Source organism: Mus caroli, chromosome 6 (assembly GCF_900094665.2).
Source record: "Mus caroli chromosome 6, CAROLI_EIJ_v1.1, whole genome shotgun sequence".
Classification (NCBI taxonomy): Eukaryota; Metazoa; Chordata; class Mammalia; order Rodentia; family Muridae; genus Mus; species Mus caroli.
Window position 1 is genome coordinate 138,319,084 of NC_034575.1, and position 23,598 is coordinate 138,342,681.

Below are 23,598 nucleotides of genomic sequence, written 5' to 3' on the forward strand. Positions count from 1 at the left end.
AGCCCTGGCTGTCCTGGAACTCACTCTGTAGACCAGGCTGGCCTTGAACTCAGAAATCTGCCTGCCTCTGCCTCCTGAGTGCTGGGATTAAAGGCGTGCACCACCACGCCCGGCGTTCTGAGTCTTTTAAAGGAGAAAAATCTGTGTTGCTGCAAACAGAAATGATCCTTGACTCAGAATCAGGCCTGCTTGACATTTGGCAAATCTCCATCTGCTAGCTGGTCGCCACATTAGTCAGGCTCCTCACGTCACTTACACTGACTGCTACGGTGATGTGTTCCTTGTGCTGTCTCACACTGAGACTCATGCTGGTTGAAGCAAAATTCAAGTTGATTTAGTAAAAATTGACATCAGGATAACTTTAGAGACTTTTTTCTTTATGCATAACTTATAGCATATTAATTTGTTTAATGTGTGTAACTATGAAAAGTTACTATTAAAAATAGCCAAAGTCTATTAGCATGACTTTGTTCCTCAGTTCACATAACATGTTTTGAGCATGTCTGTGCACGTGAGCAATTATTAGGTGTTTGAAAGAAGAGGCCTTCCTAGCTCATTGTGTTTAGTCAGCAGTCATGCTCAGGTTTTGTGGGTAACAAAAGAAAAACGTAGCTGTTGGATGAATAACCATAGGGTGCACAGGACATCCCCCGCCCTGCTGACCTCCGCTCCTGGTCTGCATTTGTTCAGGTTCCTTTGGTTACAGAGACAAAACAGTGCAGTGGCAGCATATGCCTCTGGGGAGCACTAGAGCCAGGGGTTTGAGCCACATCACCAGATGCATAGTGAGTTCATGGTCAGCCTTGGCTACATGAGGCCCTGTCTCAAAACATAAAGATGTCAGTCTCTGTTCATCAGCCCCATAGGGCATCGGGATGTGATAAGCCCATTCGGTTGATACTGCGTGGTTTTCTGATTGTCTCAGTCTTACAAAGCTGTTTCCCTCTGTTCCTTTCCATCTGCTCCACTCCACATAAAACCAACCCCCAGTGCTGGATCGGCCGCCTACGGGGAACACGAAGAGTTGCTGGGAAAGCGATACAATCCTCCTCTTCCACTTGCCATTGGCTGGCGGTGACTTTGTAAGTCCCTCAGCTTTCTGTAAGGCTTTGGGGTGGAGTCCTTGGTCAAGTGTGTTTCTCTACAGGCCGTGCCGCCCTTCTACTCAGAAAGAGCAGTCAGCTGAGGGGCTGGGCTCCTACACTACGCAACTTCTCTTGGTTGTCTTACATTCACCCTGCTGTAGCAGGAACTGATGACTTTCAAGACAGATTCTGTGACCCATAAATCTGTGGGTTTGAATAGAAACAAAGCAGACTGGCTTGGATGTCAGTTTCCAGATAGAAAGAACCATCTCCAGCCTGCCAGTTTCCTTCCTTCATTGATTTAATGGTTTTTGAGATTCACTTTTCACTGAAATTATATATTTGGGATTGATCGGTGGGGGAAAAACACTTTTTTTTTATGTGTAAATAGGCTATTCCAATACTACATAAAGCTTTGGAGTTTGTAAAACCAAACTGAGTTATATTTTGTTTGTGCCACAAATGAAACAAATCACTATGGCAAGTACATTTTGGAAACCACAAGATCTTGTGCTGAAGAATTTATATGATTTACAAACAAGCAGTTCTCTAGCAATTTCTTTTGGGTGAAAGAAATGAAGTTTGACACTAGTATCTTTGTTGTTATAGTTGGATCTTGAATGTTAACCCATAAGCCCATGTGGTAAAGGCTTGGTCACCAGGCTGTGGCTCTATTCAGAAAGAGGTATGGGGAAAGATGTTAGGGCATTGTAGATATGCTCTTAAGAGTTTTGGGAATCCTGATCCCTTCCTGTATCTCTGTTTCCCAACCTCCATGAAGTGAACAAGCTTCCACCACGCACTTGCTCCATTCTGATAACCACCAGCCTTGGCACAAGCCAGTGAGCAGTAACTACAGATAGTGACTTCAAGGAAGACAGTAACTACAGACGTCACGTGACTTCAAGTCAGCCTCACGTCCGTTGTCTCGGTGACAGAAAGATGACCAGCACATTTGTTCCTGTTTATGAAACACTTGAAAAGCCAATCTTCTGTTCCCCTTCTCCTCTGTGTGTACCTGCAAAACTCATATTGGAGACATGGTCCACTTTCCAAAATGTTTTATTATAAGTTACGGCAAATAGAAAGAGTTCTTCAAATTTTAAAAGTGATACTTACATAAAACTAAATTTTGAGATTTCTGTTAAGAATGTTTTAATATTCAGGCCAGCAGGATGGCTCAGTGGATGAAAGAGCTTGCTACCAAGCCTGACAGCCTGTTTTATCCCTTGGTTCCCACGTGGACCAACTCCAGTCAGTTTTCCTTGAACTTCTACATTCAAGTCCATGGCGTGTACACAGCAATAGCAATGTTTTTAAAATTTATTTATTTTATGTATGAGTACACTGTAGCTATATTCAGACACACCAGAAGAGGGCACCAGTTCCCATTACAGATGGTTATGAGCCACCATGTGATTGCAGGGAATTGAACTCAGGACCTCTGCAAGAGCAGTAAGTTCTCTTAACTGCTGAACCATCTCTCCAGCCCCACAGTAACATTGTTTTTAAAATGTGTTACTGAGAATCAGGAGACAGAAACAGGCAGGTCCGTTATGGGTTCAAAGCTAGCTTGGGATACGGAGTGAGGCTTGTCTCCATTAGATCTGCCTACCAGTGGAAGACTTGACTTTCCCAGGGCTTTTAAAGAATCTTGGGGTACCTTACCAATGGTTCAGTACTGCCTACTAGAAAAAACAGGCTTCCACTTTGAATGTGTACATTAGCGCTCAGATGAGACAATTTCAAAAACACTAAACCGTGAAAGAAGATGCATAAATCCAGGAGATAAGTGCCACTGACTGGGCCTAGTCAGCCCCCCTCAATCGGTGGGAATCAGGGGTTCTGGCAGATGGGCATAGAGTCGGCGGGAATCGGGTGACAAACAGACTTTACACAAGGGAGTGTGGCTCTGAATGTAATTTGTCAAATCGAGCATCAAACTTTTTATACAGAAGAAAATAAGGAAGTTAGGTGACACACTGGCAAGGTACAATGAGGTTACCAATAGAGGAATGCAAACACAGAAGGACTGGCAGGAACCAACTGGGATAAAATTTGATGTTAACACCTGGGGTCAAAAACAGCTCCACCTAAGGTCCACTTAATCTTAGGAGCCAGGGGAAAGGGAGCCTTTACCATAGTTCCTATTCTAGTCTAGTCTATTGTATTGTCCACCTTCCCCTCTAGGCCATTGTAAATACTTGTGAATGGGTGTAATTCAGCTATCTATAGTTCTAAGTATCTACTCTGGTTCCTCCTTAGATCACAAACTTCCTTATTCCTAAATAATGGTAAATTCCTGCGTAGGGCAGTGACTTAGCTATCCATGCCCAGGGTTGGCTCAAGGACTGCCTAGAGTCTAGCTTAGCTGTATGTCAAATAGAGGCACTTATAATAAAGCAATATTAAGGGAAAGCACACAGATCCATTTACCACTAAAGCAAGGACATTGGAGCATTCGTTATACAGGATGCCAAGGTTCCAGGAGACTAAGTTTCCATGAACTTTTAGCCTCTGGACAGCGCCCAGGTTTTTGGGACCTGTCGCACTTGTCACTACTGGAGTGGATGTGGCAAATAAGCAGTTTGAAGAACCCGTTTGTGCTCTTATATGTGTTTATTCATATCTTTTCCTGTGTCCCTCAGCATCAGTGACTCCTCCAAAAGAGAAGAGGTGCAAGTCAGAGTGTATTCAGTTGAACCATGGTTCCCTTCCTTTTCTTTTATTGTCTGTTTATTCATTTACTTCTGTCTCTTTTGTCTCTCCGAGAGTCAGTAGCCCAGGCTTACATGGAATTCACTATATAGGTATGGCTGCCCCTGAATTCATGGTAGTCCTTTGCCAGCTACTGAGCCTATAGATGTGAGCTACCCATACCGACCGAGACAGTTTCATAGTTCTTGTATGTGGGTTTTGTGTAGCTTCTCCCCAACTCTTTTTCGGTAAGCTAACCAGCTTCTCATTCTTACCAGTGTGAGGTAAGGAGTGTTAGGCCCTCTGTACACAGTACCTCAGCTCGCAGTGTTGGGATCATTCTATCCATTGTAATTACCGTTAGGACACTTGGCTAAGTGCGAGTCTGAGCTGCTCAGTGCTGTATGCCATCGCAGGAAGCAGCCTGCATGTAAGTCCTATACTGAAGCATGACAGTCAGGTCTTTGATGCCCTCAAGACGGGTGAATGAGTCACTTACCTCTCCTTTTCACTCACAAATAACAGTAAGTGTGTAACTTGTGTGGCCTTCCGTGGCACCCTTGCCTGAAATCTGTTCTCTCCTTATACTGAACGTGGGCATACCTATTTCTGAGTAGTAAGGTGAGAAGAGGGAGATGAGGGGGAGGTGAAAATCGTTATGTGGTAGAGTCTTATGAGCTAACAGTTTAGAAAACTCTTAAGGACACTGTAGCTTTCTCCATGGCTTCAATTGAGTTGTAGGAAACTCAGGGTAGAAACTGAACATCCAGCTTCCTTTGGTGGTTTGTTCTTATTCTTCATCTTGCTTTAATAAGCATCTAGTGATGGTAGAAGGTATATTGAAGATACTCAGTAGATGACTTGAAGCCTTTTGTATTGTTACTTGTGAATGTTTGTGGAGTCAGGAAGCTGTAAGGGGAGCGCTCCTGTGGCTGCTAATTGTGAGATTTATTGCTGGGCAGGCATCCATCCCCTCTGAGAACTTCATGAACAAAATGCTACCTCTCCATCTCCCACTGTGACTTTAGAAGTCACTCTTCACCCTGGCTTTCTGACACCATATGACTCTTTTATTTTGATTGTCTTTCCCTGTCCACTTCAGTCCCAAAGAAAGTATCATGCTTAGCTGGCACATTAGTTGACTTACTTAGGAAGATGATTGTCACAGCCTATGTTGTAATAAAGTCTACATTTGGAGAACTCTTGCAGATAGTGGTCACCTGTTAACTTCCTATGTTTTTGGTGTCTGGCTAATAAGACAATTGCAAGCCTATAAAATGTAATGAAGTTTGTTTGTTTGTTTGTTTCAGCTGAGCATCCAAAACAGAAATAGTAGTTAAAACTGTTTTACCCCCATTTCCCACCTCCTCAGGGAAGCCCAGATACCCTGGCTTGGCTTCTGTAGAGGTCACGATGAAGAAAACAGCCTTATGAGAAGGGAACTGCCTGGTTGTGCCAGGACACATTTGGAACCATGAAAGGCAGCCTGTTTTCTGGTTGAGCTAGGTTTAAACCCTGGAGACCCTGCAGATTAATCTGCAAGGGACAGAAGGCCCGTTTGCCATGGTCCCAGACATAGGCTCCTGACATGAGGCCCCAGGTCCATAATTCTGTGGCCATCAGTCAACGTAGGATGTCTGGACTTCACAGTTACCGGGCAACAGCAAGGTAGCACAGCCCACTATAAAAGGAGCTGCTTGCCCCTCCTCACTCTCTTGCTCTTACTCTGGCTCCCTTGCTCCCCCATCTCCGCCTTCCCTTTCCCCACTCTTCGCCTGGCCATGGCTGGCCTCTACTTCTCTACACTTCTCTCTCTCTATGCCTTTCTACAATAAATACCTTAAAACCATGGACTGCCTCTTCTCATCAGATCCCCCATGCTGGAGCAATGGAGCAGGTTTCCCCTTTACTAAAGAGCCACGCATCTAACCTCCCATTGGGCTCTACGCTCCAGCCACAGCCACAGCCACCACTAACCCAAGCCGCCTGCCAAGCAAGCCGCCTGAGCTAGCCAGACTCTCTCCTACTCTTTTCCCTTTGGCACCCAGGCCAGAGTCCACCCGAGGGTCCCTACTTTGTTCTCAGCTCTTCCGAGACATACAGCGGTGCCTGGAATGTCCAAGAGTGAGAACCTGTTGTCCCTGGCTTCTCTGCAGTCCAGGCATCCAGAACCGGCTCTTCCGTGGTGCCCGAGAGACTGAGCCTGACTCTGGCAGTTCTGTGTGGACCCCTGACTGCGCCTTTTCCAACTCCTGGAGCGGGATCCCACGGCTTCCTGCAGTTCCTTGGGGTTGCTCACAGTCAGACTTCCTGCCTTGCCCAGTGGCGCTAGCCCCAAGGGATGCGGGACCCCATTTTTTACCCCACAGACACAAGGGATATAAGGAGAAGAGTGACAAGCAATGAGCACTTATGTTCCATGCAGGATGACCCGAGAGTCAGGGGAGGGTAGAGAGCATCAGTTCTTTTTGTTTGCCTTGGGGATATTTTAAAAATGTATTTTAATACATAAATAAAGAGACCGCTTATACTGTAAGTTCTAATGGTACCCTATATGTAGCTGCTTACAAGTATACATTAATTGTGCCATGGAGGGCTGCAGAGTAGCTCAGTGGTAGAACATTGCCTGGTGGGCATGCCTGGGGTTCATTCCTCAGATCCCACCCACAGTCCTTTTCAAGAATGTTGGCTGTAGCTTTCCAAAGTTTGTGTTTGTGGTTATATATTTATAGTATAAAAAAATGAAGAGAACAGAGCTTACTGTGAACAATCACAGTAAAGTTAATCATCTCTGAATACAGTGCTCAGGTCACTGAATGCAGCAGCTAAAGGAAAAGCGATGAATGACTCAAATGACTCTATATACACGCATGACTGTGTGTGTGTGTGTGTGTATACATCCATACATATGTACCTAGAAAGGAGTGCAAAGCCGTGCACATACTCAACTTAATACACACACTTCATAAGGTGGTGTGTATGGAGAGAGCTACCACATTGCTGCAGTGGGAGAAGGTGGCTATCCTCGGGGATGCTGAGCCAAGGAGCCCACTGGGAGGACGGGCCTGGGCCCGTGAGAGAGCTCGCACTCTCATGCAGCACTTGTGTGAGTTTGGTTTGGTTTGGTTTGAGACAGGGTTTTTCTACACATCTCTGGCTGTCCTGAAGCCTATTGTGTAGACCAGGCTGGCCTCAAACTTACAGATGATCCTACCTCTACCTCCTGAGAGCCGGGGTTAAAGGTGTGTGTCACTACTCCTAGCCCCCTGCAAATATAATATGTGTTATATATTATGTATGAATATACTTCATAATTATATATTGTATATTATTATATATTAATATATTTCACAACAACAAAAATGGGGCTGACTTGTGCTTCAGTGGTAGAGTACCCGCTTAGCATGTGTGGGGCTCTGAGTTTGGTATTAAGCTATGGAAAAATAATTTTTAATTAAAATTATTAAAAAATGCAAATGCAACATTGACCTCCATTTAAAACTTTAAAACTGTTGGAAGAAAATATATCAGATAATTTTTGTGATCTTAAAATATGTAAAGATTTCTTAGAAATGATGCCAAAATAGACCATGAAACTTTGTAGGAGACTATGTGAGAGGACAAGATGTGTTTGGAAAAGATGTGTGTGGAAGTGGAAAGGAAGCTACTGAAAATGGACAGATGGAAGAACGAGGGCAGAGATGAACTGAAGGGATGAAATAAACAATTTGTAAAGTCCTGTAATGAAAACTAAAGCTATAAAATTAATGGGAAAAGAAATGATACCCAAAGTATAGTGCAGACATAGGAAAAATAAGTTGAAATTGTCAAAATTAATGGTGTTTTACATTGTAAAAGAGAGGGCTGGAGAGATGGCTCAGAAGTTAAGAGCACTGGCTATTCTTCCAGGGGCCCTGAGTTCAATTCTTAGCACCCACCTGGAAACTCAGAACTGACTGTAACTATAATCCCTTAGGATCTGATGCCCCCTTCTGGTGTGCAGATGTATATACTGACAAAATACCCATATAAATAAAAATAAGATCTTTTAAAAAAAAAAAAAAAGAAGAGAAAGAAAATAATCTTGGGGAACATATTTGCAGATCATACAAGCAAGTTACATCCAAGTAACACAATGCAGTGTTCAGAAAACAGCCACTAGGCAGATTCCAACAGTCACTTCTAAAAGTTTGGTCGATGAAAACTGGGAGGTTGCTCAGACCTTGGAGCGTCACTTAGTAGCAGAGCTCGTTGTAAGTGCGTGCTTGGCCCCATTCCTCCTGCATCTCACCACAAAGGGAATTGTTCTGCAACTACAGCAGTGCAGAGCAAACCGGTAACTAGGAACCAGATCATAACTGTTCAAGACCAAACAGGCGACCGTGGCTCACTAGCACATGCAGGTGTGTGAGGCACAGTTCCTTCTCAGTGCTGGGTCATAAACACAGATCCTCTAGAAGCCCTGCACACCGACCACCATTTCCCATTCTCTCAGGTGGTGTTCTCGAGGCGTGGCATCTGTAGACATGTTGAATAGGCCGCAGGCTTTGGGGTTGAGTGCTGGTCAGTTGTTCTTCCCTGCACCTTGCAGGGCTCTTTGTACCTGGGCAAAAGAAGGAGAAAATTATAGCCAAGGTGGCTGCTGATTTCCTCTCTCGCTCATAGCAGTTTGTCACGTTTACTAAACTTCCTGTTTCCCCAGGGGTTTTCAGCCCCTACCCATTAGAAGAAGAAGAAGATGATCTTCACAGAAAAGTAGGCTCCTTTCTTGGAGCCAGACACAGCAAGGATGAAGTGAGACTGATGCTAGCACCAGGGATGCTTTGCATTAGCAGTAAGATCTCAGAAATGCAAAGTCGCTGTTGGAAGCTGCTGTGTTCCCTGACTGACTCCAAGGAACATGAGGCAGAAGAAGAGTAGGCCTGCTGTAGCCTCAAGTGAGATGCCTGACTCCCAGTGATCCGCCCGACCATGTACACAGCACCATGCGTTGTCTGCTAAGAGGCCCGGTGGATTCTCAGCCATCACAAATCAGATATTTAATTTTTAAGTGTTAGAAATGTAAATTTTTCACCTTTCATTCCCATAAACAGAACCTACAGTTGCTATAGCAGCGATTTTTTTTTCCACCTACATGAAATTTGAGTTTGAGACAATTATTTTCTCACAGATTTTCAAAGTTGAAAATGAATACACATAGCCATTGCAGCTCAGGAATAATTCCTCAGATGCAAAGTGATTTGTTCTCCATGAGTGAAAGCCTGAAAACTCACCCACAGTCCAGTTTGACTGAAGGAGACTTCATGTGATACAGGGACTGAAGAGCTCAAGTGTAGAGAGGCCCAGCCTTCATCCAGCACCAGAAGAGAAGCATTGGCTCTCAGGGGCTGGCTACTCATTAGCTGGTTAGTTGGTCTCTGTTGACTACTTACAGAACGATTATCATTCGGTGGCCCTAAGGAAGAAGCTTTGAACTTAACTTTTGGTGGTGTTTGATAATGTCGTCACTTTAAAGCACTCAGCTGTCACTGAGCCTGAACTCTGCCATGCCTCCGTTGTTCCCTCCATGGTACATTTCAGTTGGCAGTGGGGAATACTCAGACCTGTGCCAAATGGTGCTAGTGTGCTTTCATAGATCGTAACTTGCAAGTGCATGTTTAACTCGGAAAGTAATAATTGGTGACTTCTCTATTCAGAAAGTATGGACTTTGCCTTTGCTGTGGTGGGAGTTTGTTCCATCATCAATGCCTCTGACTCGAGCAGTGCCCATCATCAGCTTATGTGTGACTAATGGCAGGCCTTCCTTGATGGGCTGACCATGGGGATGCAAGCTTTGCAAAATGGCAGAGCCTTCCTTACAGCAACTCAGGTTGTGACGTGCTTTGTGTGATGTGGTGTGTCATGGTTGGGTTTTAGAAATTGTGAACACTCACCTTCAACCCTAAGAGCTGTCTACTGCCCAAGTTACCATCTCATCGTGTGCTGTGTGCCTTTCAGGAAAGTGTGGGGAGGGTGCTGCTGGCACTCCACAGGCTTGGGAAGGAGTGTGCACAGAAAAATGGGCGTGGCTCCCATCTCTGTGTTACACTTTGTTCACACTCCATTGTTCTCTGGTTAAATACAACAGAAAAAGCTGAAATCAGAGATGTGTCTTGTCATTGAGTTAAATACAGGTATATTTAGGGATTATTGAGCCCTGGCCAGGTCAAGAAAGAAACTCAGTACCTAACACACAGCTGGAGAGTGGGGCCCCGTGAAGTACAACCTGGCCTTGGTTTCCATAGTGAAACAATAAAAATGTGCTGTGTCATACAACACAGAACAGTAACAGGCACCTTTGGAGACTCAGTGGGTAATGTCGCTCTCTCCTGGTCATGAAGTGGAAGGGCTGAGGCTGCACTCTGCCTTCCTTCCTCTCTGTTGGTTTCTTCACCCCTATGACAGAATTCTAGGTAAAATATCAGTGTATTGCTTTCTTTAAAAGGAAAGTAAATGTAGTTACTTATTAATAGGGAGTGGCAACTTTATATATGTTCTATGTTAGTCACATTTATTGAACTCTAGAAGTCTGCGAGATTATTGGTTCACTCTGTTTGGGAACAAGAAACCAAATACTTAGAATAAAGAAGGGGGAAATCTTACATTTGTAATATTTTAATTACAGGCACAGTTGCCTCTCAGAAATCTGATGACTCAGACATGATTACATTACATTTTAAAGCAAGACATTTAGTTCCTTTGCACTGAGAAATCTGTTTCACAGGTTGATTTTTTTTTTTAATATGAAGATAGTTATTTTATACAAGTGCAGTCACTCCCAAATGCTTTTTTTATTCTTCTAGTCTATCCTTTAGTGGGGGAGCCCCCATGTAGCCATACCAATTATATAAATCGTGTTTGTTACACTCGTAAGAGAAGGCAAGTGCGGCACCATATGGCCTCATCCTCATGAACTTAGCACGTGACTAAGCACTGGTAAGGAACCTGAGAGACAGCTGGAGTAGAGAACGAACGGCTGCTTAATTATAAATGTTTGGTGACACATTTTTCCTCTGGCCTCTGGCACAGAGGTGGAATTGTTACAGTACTTATAGGCAAGTTAATGTCAAGGCAGTTGAAATTTAGCCTCTTATTTATAAGAACTCAATATAGACAACTCATTTTCATGAAAGTTAAATACAGAGAAAAAATGTGGAATGGATAGAATGAAACAAAAATCTAATGAAATGTGTCATTAGTTGATTTGAGACCCATACATACACAGTGGAGGTTATATACCTTGCTCTTACATCTGGTTGCACACACAGTGGAAGTTATGTATCTTGTTCTTCTATCGTTCAGTGAGCCAGTGATGTTTGAAAGTGTGCAGTCCCTGAGGTCATCAGGAAATCTCAACTATTAGCTTGGAGAGTCACTGTGTGTGCTGGGCAAGTGCAGAAGGGCTTAGCTGTTGAGCATAGACTTGAAATCACTGTTAATGGAAGTTAGTACTTTGAAAGACTAGGCCATTTGACTATAATCACAGGCATTTCCATCCTCCAATTACTTCGTAGGTTTGGGGAAAAGACCCTTGCTTCTCTCACAGGGGTTCACTCTTGGCTGAGGCATGGAAAGTCTGGGGGTCTTCATAGACAGTACTGAGGCTGTGAGGCTTGGTCTGTGGAGTGACTGTGAAAATGAGTTTTGCATTGGCAGCAAGCAGCTAGGGAGGGACTCTTGTTAGATACTCAGGAGTAAAAGTAAGAAGACCTTGGCTTGCTTGGTTGTCTGTCTGTCCGTCCATCCATCAGTTTTTACTGAGTCAGTCTTTGGTTTTTCTGGGCTGGTTCCACCTTGACCTTGACTGTTTCCCTGCTTCCACTGTCTCTGCTCTCAGCGCTGGCATCGCTGGTCTGAGCTGGCTTATGTGGTGCTGGGGATCAGACCCAGGGAGGTACGCGTGCCAGGCGAGCGTTCTACCCGGTGAGCTACATGCCCAGCCCAATTTACTGTATCTTGTCTTCCATTTTACTGTTTGACAAGATCTCGTTACATAATTGTTACGCAATCGACCTTGCGTTGTTGTCCAGGCCAGCCTCAGACAGCAACCCTCCCTCACCCTGACCATCGCTGGATTTTTGGTATGTGCCCCCTCATCCAGCATACAGAACAGCTTTTGATGTCAGAATTTCACACTTGCAAACTACATTTTAGAGAATTTCCGATCTGAGGACTATCCATTTGTCCCTGCTCTCCCAAAAGATGGGAATATTGTAATTGTGCTTTTAAAGATGTGGAATGCAATGAGGATTTAAAGTGTACCAATAGCATAGGTTTGTTTTGATCAAATGATTGAGCATAGAAGAGAAACATAAAGATATGTGTCTTGGAGCAGGAAAGTTAAGAGCAAGAATGCATGCTGCTCTTTCAGAAGACCTAAGTTCAGTCCCCAGCCCCTCCAGGCAGTTCACAACTGCCTGTAAGGTCCAAGGGATCCAGTGACCTCCTCTGGCCTCAGGCACCTACATGTGTGGTATACATTCATGTTAGGAGCTATTAAGACAACACTATTGTCCTGATCTCTGAATTGGGCCTCTCCTCCCCAGAAGAAAAGGGGGTCAAAAGCGGGCCACCAACGCACCGCTCCGAGAACAACCACAGATTGTTCCAGCCCTAAGTCAGCACCGGATGTCCTGACCTCAAGATGTACCCTGATACCGCCTAGTTCCTGCTTCCCCATGTAGTCCCAAAAGAAAAATTTCCGCTGCCCCATCCCTCCTGCTGAGGTGCATTTCCTCAGCCCCATTCCTCCTGCTGAGAAGTACTTCCCCTTTTGCTTGTGCATTTAAACCTTGAGCCTTGCTAATACAGTGAGACCTTGATGTTACTCAGACTGCTTTTGTGTGTCGTTCATTGCACAAGGTTCTCATCTCTCTCTACCTCCCATTTGGTTCTTAGGAGAAGGTCCCCTCGAGACCCTCGAATAACTGGACCTGCTGGACAGGTCACATTCACACAAACACACACAGATACACATAAATAAGAATACATCCTTTGAAAATAAAAAATGGAGCTATGACGACAGCTTTATGGTTAAGAGCACATACTGTTCTTGCAGAGGACCCAAATTCAGTTTCCTGCATTTGTATCAGGGAACTCACAGCCTCCTATACCAGCTCCAGTGGATCTAGTGCCCTCTTCTGGCCTCTCAGGGTACCTGCACACATGTGCTGCACATGCATACATTCAGGTGGGGGCACACACATCAAAATAAACTAAATAAACAGATAAGTCTTTTAAAAAGGATAACACATGTCTGAAATGTCATTTGTTCTTCTACTTTCCAAGCTGATGCTTCACATAGCACTTCATAGTCACTGTTTTTCCTTAAAGTATTTCAATCCTCCTGAGACCAAGCCAATCAGATACTTATGATGCAGAGCCTGCGGGTCTATCTTTAAATTTGTTTTTATTTAATGTACATTGGTATTTTTTCCTGCATGTGTGGAATGGGGCTGCGGAAATGCACCTCAGATCCCTGAAACAGGCATTACAGACAGTTGTAAACTGCAGACAGTTGTAAACTGCCATGTGGGTGCTGGGAATTGAACCCAGGTCCTGTGGAAGAGCAGCTGGTGCTCTTAGCTGCTGAGCTCAGGATCTGTTTTTACAGAACTACACAGATGACAGCCACACCCAGTCAGGTCTCAGAAGCACTGTTCTGAAGTCTGTGTGCTTTACTTGGGTAGGAAGATAGTTGAAAGGACATATTGGCCCAACATTTCCCACTTCTCTTGTAATTATTAAACAGAGATTAATTTAAATTCTTTCACCATTCTAGAAAATAGATTCAAAAGAACACTTCCTTCTCTAATAAAACGTCTCTATGTGAATGAGCAGGCATGAACTAGATAGAAAGAAACAGAAGGATCTAGAATATTTGACAGAGCTACATAGTAAGGGTATAAGCCATAATTGAATTTGGCTGACTAATTGAGATGGCGACTGTTACTAAATGTACTAAAACAGTGCTACTGTGTTGTCTGAAGGCACTTGAAAGGTCTTACTGAACCGCAATAATATATTGAAGTAAAGACTGACTGAATACCTAACGCACCACTAATATAATGAAAGGAGATACTAAAAAATATTCATGTGAAAGTGTGTGTGTGCACGCACATGTATACACATATATACACACACACAGTGTGTATTACAAAAGCACATGTGTGGTGGACAGAGAACAGTTTGCAGGGATCAGTTCTCTTTCCCACTATCTGGATCCCACAGATCATGTCAACGCATTACCAGGCCATGTCAACGCATTTAGTGCTGGGCATGGTGGTGCATGACTATGATCCCAGGGTTCAGGAGAAAGAGGAAGAGGCAGAAGAGATTCGCTGCTAATCCAAGGTCCACCTGGTAGGCACAACAAATCCATTCAGCCAGCTTGATGATAAAACAGTTTCCATTTTTTAATGGGAGAGGTGGCTGGGTGTGTAAGGTGTTTGCTGTAAAAAATGTAAGGACAGAGTTCTCAACCCCAGCACCCATCCATGTAAATGTTGTTTGGTATGATGGCCCACCTGTAATCCCAGCATTCAAGAGATAGACATCTGAGGTTCCTGGGGAAAGCTAGCTATCTAGGCCAGCAGAATCAGTGAGCCTTGAGTTCAAGTGAGAGAGACCCTGCCTTGATTAAAAAAGGTGGAGAGCAATTAGAGAAGACACCCAATGGCCTCCATATATGTGTGCACATAGCTCTGTACTCTCAACTTACTATATAGGAAATAAAATGTAGACCAGTAGCAAGAATAACAGATTTGTAAAAATGTATACAAGTAACTCACTGGATTTTCACTTATCTCTTCCATTGGTGCATCAATTGGAAGATTGCTTTGCTGCAGAAGCCAGTGAAAAGCTGACCTGTGTACCAAACTGGTCCTGACAGTGGGTAGTCAGTCAACTTTAATTATATTGTAGGTAAAGTAGATTTTAAAAGTGTGATCTGGGAGTATGGTGATGGAAAAGAAAGTTGATAGAAAAATACTGATGTCTAGTAGTCTCCTGTACCATAGTAGCAGAGATTTGGACCTGGGGGTTCATCTACTGGAAACAAGTTGTAGTTTGGCAGAAAGCATCTGCTGGCTGGTCATTTGTGATCAGCCAGCAGATGGACACACAGAAAGCATCTGAGAGACCTGTGGTAAAAATCAAGAAGGAAAATGTGCTTGTGTGGGGGGTTGCAGTGAAGCCGAAGGACGTGCAAGTAAGACAGTGGCTGAAGTTTGGGGCTGTTGAGGACTTTTGGGTGGCTTTTGTAGTGTGTTCAGTGCACAAGTAGAAGATATGTTTCAGACCAGATTTTCTTAAGTCAGATCCTGAAGAAACAACTTTCCTTATACACTGTGGCACTCTTCATTGCTTCTCAAGGTGTGTGTGATTGAGATGGACCCAGAGTGGGTAAAGTTTTGTCTTGTACCCAGGTGGCTGTGCCTGCATCAGCGTGGTCACAGCGATGCATGTCAGCAGGTAGTTGTGAGGCAGTTTGGACAGGAAAAGAGATGAGACAAATAGGTTTATGCAACAGTAACCAGGAAGGACCTGGTGTAGGAGAAAATATGGAAATATTTCAACACTACGTCTCTGGTGGTGCTGGAGAGATGGTGCAGTGGCTAACTGCAAGCGCTGCTCTTGAAAAGGACCCAGGTTCAGTTCCCAGCACCTGAGACATGCAGCTTACAGCCTACTGTAGCTCCAGTTTCCAGGTGACCGATCCTGTGGCCTTTCCTGGCCTTTTATGGCTGCCTGCTCACACATGGTACGTATATTTCCATCTACAGCCACACGGATGAGCGAGTAAACATTTAGAAACAAAGTCATTGATACCATGTTTACCTTGAGGTGATAGAGCCCCAAATTCTGAGACTGATTTAAATTCTGGACATGGTTCAATAGATAACTATTCTCTCACTTATAATAATGTCTGGCAAATAGCTAACGTCTTGACACTGTTAATGCCTGTGCTAAGTCGTCATCCTATGATGGTGACATGAGGCTTGTCATCATGTAATGTTTACCCTCAGCATTCCAGTGTAACTGCAGGATCTCGGCTGCTTGAGGTGGTATCTCACAGATAGCATACTGACAATACAAGGAAGTTAGCAGACCCGGCTGGCTGAGCTCTGAAAATGGCTCTGAAAGCCCAGGCTCTGTTTACTTCATTTTCTTCCTGGCGTGCAAAACTTCTCAGCTTCAAGTTTTGGACCTGTGGGTTAGAACCACTCAGCTGGTAAACTACTTTTGTCCCTAGGAATGGAGCCAAGGGATGCTTAGTCTGTAGATAATTGAAAGAAATACTTCAACAGGAAGAAGTGCAAAGTCTTACTTCTTACCAGTGAAGATAATTTCATGGTTGTTTTATGTGAGTCATAATATGTCTTGTCTTCAGGTATATATTTCTTTTAAATTTAGTTTATTGCGTTTGTGTATGTATGTGTATGGGCATCGTGGCCCTAGTATGAATGTCAGAGGCCAGCCTTGGGGAGTAGTTCTCATCCTCCACCATGTGGCTCTGTAGAGTGACCTCGGACCTCAGGCTTGGGCAGACCTCCTCACAGGCCCCAGAGAGAAACTTCTTTAGCAATTTTACAATGATTGCAAATAAGAGGACTGGTAATGTTTGATGCTATGAAAAGTTGGCATTTTAGTAGCAAGAAGTCAAGCCTTTTAAGCTTTTTAAAAGGTAGCAAACAAATTTGTACTGGTTAGTTATCTCCGCCCCACCCTCCCTTGACTTTTAAATACACCAATTAAAGTCCTGAGTTGTACTCTTTAGCAGACTGAATGAACATGTAAAATGTTGAGTTCCTTGTTTGGCCAGATGAGGGCGCTGGCTCTTCAGTGTTCTGGAGCTTAGGCTATGGAGCAGATTTGTTTTCTTTATTCAGCCAGTTTCTTGTCTTACTGCTAGCAAGACAGACGGTCTACAAGCTTTTGACTGTGCTTTGTTCTTATAGATTGATCTTTCTCAAAAGAAAACCTTCAGCTTTTTGTATAGAATTTTTAAATATGGAAATTTTAAAATAAATGATACAATTTAGAGGAACATAGTAACTGAAAAATATAAATGTACACTTATTTGTAATTTTGATTATTAATAACAGGTGTTGAAATTTATTGAGAAAAATACCATAGTTAACAACTTTCATTGTAATGACTGTCTACAGCAGAGCATATTGGTTATACTTATCTTGTTACATGTGAGTTTTAAAATCTAAATTATTTCTTTCTTAATTCTTGAAATTGGCCATAATTGTGGTCTTGAATTCTCCTTGGAACTTGCCTGCTATGTCTCAGTCAAGGCAGTCCAGTTCTGGCTGTTTCACGGTTGACTTTTGAGTCTTTAATAAACTATCATTGCTCTTCAGAACCTGACTTTCAGAAATGGTGTAAACTCGTTTGGTCATCTATGATGGAAGGATAAGAGCTTTACTATGTGAGCCTTTTAAAAACAATTAAAGGCCAGGCATGGTGGCATACACCTGTGTCTCTGCGGTCAGGAGGCTGGTACAGGAGAATCTGCGTTTGTTATTAGAGAGACCTTATCTCATAGAAACCAAAGCCCAGCCAGCCAGCCAGCCAGCAGACCGTCAGCATTGTGTCTTGTCTTTTCTTGTGTGCGTTCAACTGACAGCAAGTAGTCATGGCCTTCATCCTTACCCTGTGAGCTCTTCTTCTGTGTTCGGTCTGAAACCTTAAAGATGTCAGTCTAGCTGTCCAGCCTTGAGAAGTAGCTGCGTCTGTGGCCTCTGCGTTCCTCAACACCCCTGGACTTTACTCACGCCTTTCTTTTACCAAGGCTTTTTTGAATTTGATTAATTGTTATTTGAAGCTACAAGAGTCCCACTTCAGAGAGGAGAGGAGGGGGTAAGAATGTACATGCATACATGCATGCATACATACATACCTACACATGCATACATATATACATACATATATACATACAAACAAATTTTAAAGTATTCAGTGATTCAGGAATTTATAATCAAACCACCAAATACATAATTGACTCTTTAATGTCATGGTACACAAATGTACATGTAGTGTTCTTATCATTAATTAATTAATCACCATCTTTTGAAGAGTTCCCTTATTAGAACAGAACCTTTTACTGTAAGCAAGGAGGTAGGGCATTTTATAGCAGAGCCTCTTTCACACTGATATTCCTTTTGAGTCACCAGACTGCGTTTTATTTGCAACCTGTCTCCATAGACTTGTGCATGGGTATTGTCAGCCACAAGATCTTAATAACTAGAATCAGACCAGAAACCATAGCAACAAGAGTTGCTGAAAGGCCCCTGAAAATGTTTAGTTGTTCAGGCTTCAGTAAGTAACTTGTGTTAATTTTGTCACTCAGGGTAAGTGTCTAATTCAGTATAAAGTGACTGGTATTTTAAAGTATAAGTCAAGAAACTATTTCCTGGAAGGTAGCATTAAAAGTAATGGAGCAGCTGGGTAGTGGTGGTGCACGCCTTCAATCCCAGGACACTCGAGGCAAAGGCTGGCAGATCTCTTGAGTCCAAAGCCTGCCTGATCCACAGAGTGAATTCCAGGGCAGCCAGGGCTACACAGAGAAAACCTGTCTTGAAAAAAACAAAAGGGGAGGGGGGCGGGCGGTGAGCTCAGGTGGGAGTCCCGTGGCTGCTGGACACCTCACCACATTGTGACTTCAGTTGGCTAGTTTGGCTCCTGGGCCCCATGTCTGCTCCTACCAGGTACACAATATTGCTGGTTAAATAGAACAAGACAACAGATTATCACCTGTGTGCATAATTGACTCTGGCCCTAAGTTAGTGTACCAAATGTATTTTCAAACATTTACTTAAAAGAAAGACAAAAAACAGGGCTGGCAAGATGGCTCTGACTGCTCTTCCAAAGGTCCTGAGTTCAAATTCCAACAACCACATGGTGGCTCACAACCACCCATAATGAGATCTGACACCCTCTCTGGTGTGTCTGACGTCAGCTACAGTGTACTTATGTATAATCATAAATAAATTTTAAAAAACAAAGTATTATTTCTAATTAGTATGTTTTAAAAAAGAAAAGACAACCGAGGGGTTGACTAAAGTGAGATCTAGACCATATTCTCTGTGGTCCGGGTGTTTTCTTCAAAATTGTTTTAAAGTTCTCAACTTCTGTTCTTTGCTTTACTTCCTATTTAAAATACTATTTGTGAATTTGCATCATTCACTGAAATTCTATATTCAAAATCAGTTTTTATCTTACCAGAGGCTTTTAGGGAGAGTCGAAGTCAGAATTAATTTCATCTGTTAAAGATCACGTATTTCCCATGGCCCCTCCCATTTGTGCAGAGCTTTAAAATAGATTGTGCAATAATAGTACAGTAGGAAATATATTTAGGATTTATTAAATTTTTAAAAAATCTTTAATGGTTAAAGAATGTTATTCCACTCTTGCCCTCTAGTGGTTGAAGTAGATATTTTAAGTATGTGATTAAGGGTAACTTCTCTTGGTGTCATACTTTCTTTTATTCCTAATTCCTAGATGCATTTATTAGTTTACTGATTTGTCAAATATAACGTATTTTGTATAAGTCTTTAGCAGTATGTTAGCTGTGCCCTTTGTAATGTTAGTCATGTAGATTCCTCCTTTAGTAGCAGTGGGAATCTTACAAATGCATTGCAGGGCTGGCTCAGCAAGTGCTTACCCAGGACTGGCAACCCACTAAACTTGTGGACTCCATCAGGTGGCAGGAGAGAGCTGGCTCCCGAGAGTCATCCCCAGACTTGCACACACAGCCAGTGAATACCATATTTGGTCCACCACTCATCAGAACAATGCAGGTTTCATTGAAGTTACCATGTCAAATAGAAACAGTAAAGCGGGGTGGTAGCTCGGCGGGTTAGCACATGCTCTGTAAGCATGAGGACCTGGCGTGGAACCCTAGCACCGGGGGATGCAGATAGTAGGTCCTGAGAGCCTGCTGGCCAGTCAGCACAGCTGAGACAGCAAGCTCCTGGTTCTGTAAGAGAGCCGGTCTCAAGGAAACACGGAAGACAGTGAAGAGGAGGACACCTCTGTCCTTCGGCCTCAGTGTACACAGGTCACACAAGCACACATTCATGTACCCTGCCACCCACAGCAAGTCAAGTCTGCTGGGGGCAGGAAAGTATAGGCGTGCCATATGCGCAGGTTTGAGACACACAACTAAGAAGTTACAGAGGTAAGTTAACAAGTGTTTTACACTAACAATAGAAATATTAAAACATTGAAGTCGAATTGGAAAGGTAAAAAAGTGGCCAATCCTTTCTGTTACTATTTACCTTTAAATCTCTCTTCTGTCTTAGCATAATGTTTATAAATCTGCTTTCAGCATGCTATGCTCATTTTGAAAATATACCCATGCTACTTTCAGCCTTTTAAAAGTAGAAGATGCAAACATTAAATACTAAAATTATATCAATTTGCCTTTCACATAGTAGCATTAATGTCATTTTAGAGCCAACAACAATGGTGCTCTTAGCATGGTACTGGTGCTTCCAGGGGAGGTGCATCTGCGCTGACTGCCCACAGGTGCCTGGTGGTCAGTGACGCTGCCTCCAGGGCTCAGGTGTCAGGCTGTTAGTACTGATAGCCTTTCCTTTAGAGTACTTCATTCCTTCTGTGGACTTAACATTTTCTTTTTATCTTAACATATATTTACATTTATGATTTATATAAGGATATTATTATACATAGTTGATGCCATGTGGGATGAATTTAAGAAAAAAAGTCCTTTAACTGAAAGATGTGTTGTGGACTTTTCTTATGTCAAAGCTTCTGATAGTTTCCAGGGCCATAGTGATAAGCAAAACAGGCATTGTTCCCCTATACTAGTAATTTCACAGGCCAAACACACAGACACACACACACACACACACACACACACACACACTGGGGCAGATAAATAACTTGACAGGAAAGAGCCCTCTAGGGTGAAGAGATTCATGAGGTGTGAGAGAACATAGCATGCCTGCAACGTGACTAGAGGACAGGAAGCTAGCCTGTGAGGAGACTGCTGCCTTTGTACAAATGAGAGAAGGCAGTGGATGGACCACATATGGCAGCAGTGGGTTAGAGGACAGTGTGGTGATCTCTGTGGCTGGGAGGACACTGAGCTCTAGAGTTGGAAGTTTATAAATTAGTTTCAGGCAGATGATGTGTGTGATGGTTGTAGGAAAGCCAGGGGGAGATCTGAAGAAGGCAGTGGGACCTCCCGGTCCACAGCTCAGGAATGAGTCAGGAAATAAGTGTGGTGACATTAGAATATGAATGCAGCTTAACCCAGCGACAGCCTGTCCTCCAGCTCGAGATGGCAGTGTGTTAACGTCTTTTTGACATGAGTAGCCTCCTTATGAAAGATTGATAGCATTTGGAGAAGCCCCATGAGAAACGATAGTCAGAATTTTCTTCATGGGTCTTTCTGTGATGGAGCCTTCCTCTGCGCTTGAGCTCGTCCTGGAGGGATTTGATTGACGGCTTTGTCCTTTCCCAGAGGCATTGATTGATTGATCCATTGCCTTGCTAATTGTTGCAGTCTTGTCAATTCCCTGCTTCCTCACACACTCATAGACTTTTAAAATTATATTTAGCTAAAACTTGATCTTAGAATTATTTTTCCATAGATTTTATTAACTTTCCCTGCTGCCTTTTATAGAATCAAAACTCTGCAGTCAACACCATGCCTTTTGTACTTTTTAAACATCTTACTATTTTGTTCTTTACTATTTACTGGTGAAGTTATATTTTCAGTTGTAAGAATTCTGTTTGAAGTCAACAAGAGCGTTTCCTGTTCAAACATTGCCGATAATTAAATCCGCTGTATTAAGCTTCCTCCCTGTCCTTTCCTTCCCTCTGCTTTTTCCTTCTGATTCCCACAGTTTCTTCTTATTGGCTACTCATGTATCAGTTTACTGTAAAGCATTGTACCCGACCTTACAGGAGAGAGAGGCTGGGCTCTTCCGTGTGTGGACCTCGTGTCTCTGTAGCTCTTGGCAGAGAGCAGAGACAGCGTGGTTGATGGCGATCTGAACGTACACAACTGTAAAGGGCAGCTCTGGCTGGGACACTGGAGTGTAAAAACACCAGTCTCACCAACTCATGGCAGCTGATTGTCGCTGCCATGTTGAAGAACTGAAGGTGACTCATAGCCAGAATGCTCCATGATGTTAGGATCATGAAACAAGTTCCCTATATGATCTCCCTCTGTGTGTTTGCCTTTATTCTTGTGAGACAACCACTACGTGTGTTTTAAATGATACCCACAAAGAAACATTCCTAGACAGGCACAGGGTGAAATTAAAAAGGAAGGGGCTGCAGGAGCCATTTCCCAAACACCGTGAGAAAAAAAAGGAAGCCTTGCATTTTAAGGAGACAGCAAGAGAAGCCAGAAAGGCAGTGTGAAGTCTCTCAGACCGCAGAGTGCGCTCATTCATTACTTGTAGGACACCAGCATGTTTGCAGCAAGACAGGAGGCTGTGCTGAACTAACAGGCATTGAACACTGGGAAGAACCAAAAGACGCGGCGGAAGCCAGCCTATAAAATAGAAAAAAATCTTCTCATCATCTGACAGCGGATTAATATCCAGAACACATCAGAAATTAAACACCAAAAGGACAGATAATCCAGTCAGCAAGTTGGCAAACAAACTGAATAATTACATTAAAATAATACCAATATCTTAAGCCATGAGGAAATGCAAATCAGAACTACACGTTCTGTCTCGCCCTACTCAGATGGCTATCATGAAGAAAACACATCTAAACAGAAAATAAAACAAATGCTGGCTTATAGCTGTAGAGGGAAGGAGCTCTTACATACTGTTACTGGGCATGTAAATTAGCACAGTCATTATGCAAATGAGTGTTGATGCTCCTTCAAAAGCTAGAAATAGAACTAGCATATGATTTAGCTATACCACCCCTGGGAAGGAGTCCAAGTCAGCGTACAGCGAGGATGCTCTGAGCATCATGCTTATTTCTATTCTATTCTGAATAGCCATGGGATGGGGTAGGTGCCTAGCAACAGGTGAGTGGGTACAGAAAGCAGCCGTATATAGCTGGGGTGGTAAGTCAGCATAAGGAGAATGGAATCAGGTCATTTGCAGGAAAATAGATGGAGCTGAGATCATCACACATGTTAAACAAAGTAGAACAGCCTGCAGTGGGCATCGCATGCTTTCTGTTATGTAGAACCTAAGGAGACAGAAGAGCTGGAGAGCTGTTAGAGAGGAGGAAGGAGACAGGATTGCCAGTAAGAGGACAAGGTGACAGGTAAACATGATCAGAATTGAACATGTGTGAGAATGTCACTGTATGGTCCACCATTTTATCCAGTAAGGATGGATTCATTTAAAAAAAAAAAAAAAGAAGTAGTATATTGTGTCAGTGATTTTAAAATTTTTGGCTGATATTCACTGTCCACATAAGTTTAAAAAACTAAAACCATGGGTCCACATTGCTTACCTAGTACAAAATTCAACTTGACCTTGACTTACTAACTGAAGCTGGTGGTCTACATGGTGAGATAGGGATCTGCAAAAAAAAAAACCCAAAAAAAACCCAAAAAAACAACAACAACAAAAAAAAACATCAAAGACACCAATGCTGCCAGTCTCAAGTAGGCCAATGAAATGAACACTTCTCAGAAGAGGAGACACAAGTGGCCAGTAGCCATGTTTAGCAATGAGCACCTGGTCATCAGGGAAATACAAATGAAAACTACTCTAGGGTACCAGGTAAGGCGTTACCCAGTCAGAATGGCTATGGCATT

The 23,598-nt window shown here is 43.1% G+C and overlaps 1 protein-coding gene across 14 annotated transcripts in view; it reads left to right on the forward strand.

The window, feature by feature from the left end:
- Positions 1-23,598, forward strand: part of Plekha5 (pleckstrin homology domain containing A5) — a 175,594-nt gene that overhangs the window by 32,633 nt on the left and 119,363 nt on the right. Inside the window, exon 4 of one of the 14 annotated variants that reach the window (XM_029478794.1) lies at positions 991-2,438. The exons of the other annotated variants lie outside the window; for them this stretch is intronic. Within the exon in view, the coding sequence (XP_029334654.1) occupies positions 991-1,078 (88 nt within the window). The 3' untranslated portion in view covers positions 1,079-2,438. Of the gene's footprint in view, positions 1-990; positions 2,439-23,598 lie in introns of those variants that run through there. 14 annotated transcript variants of the gene reach the window in all.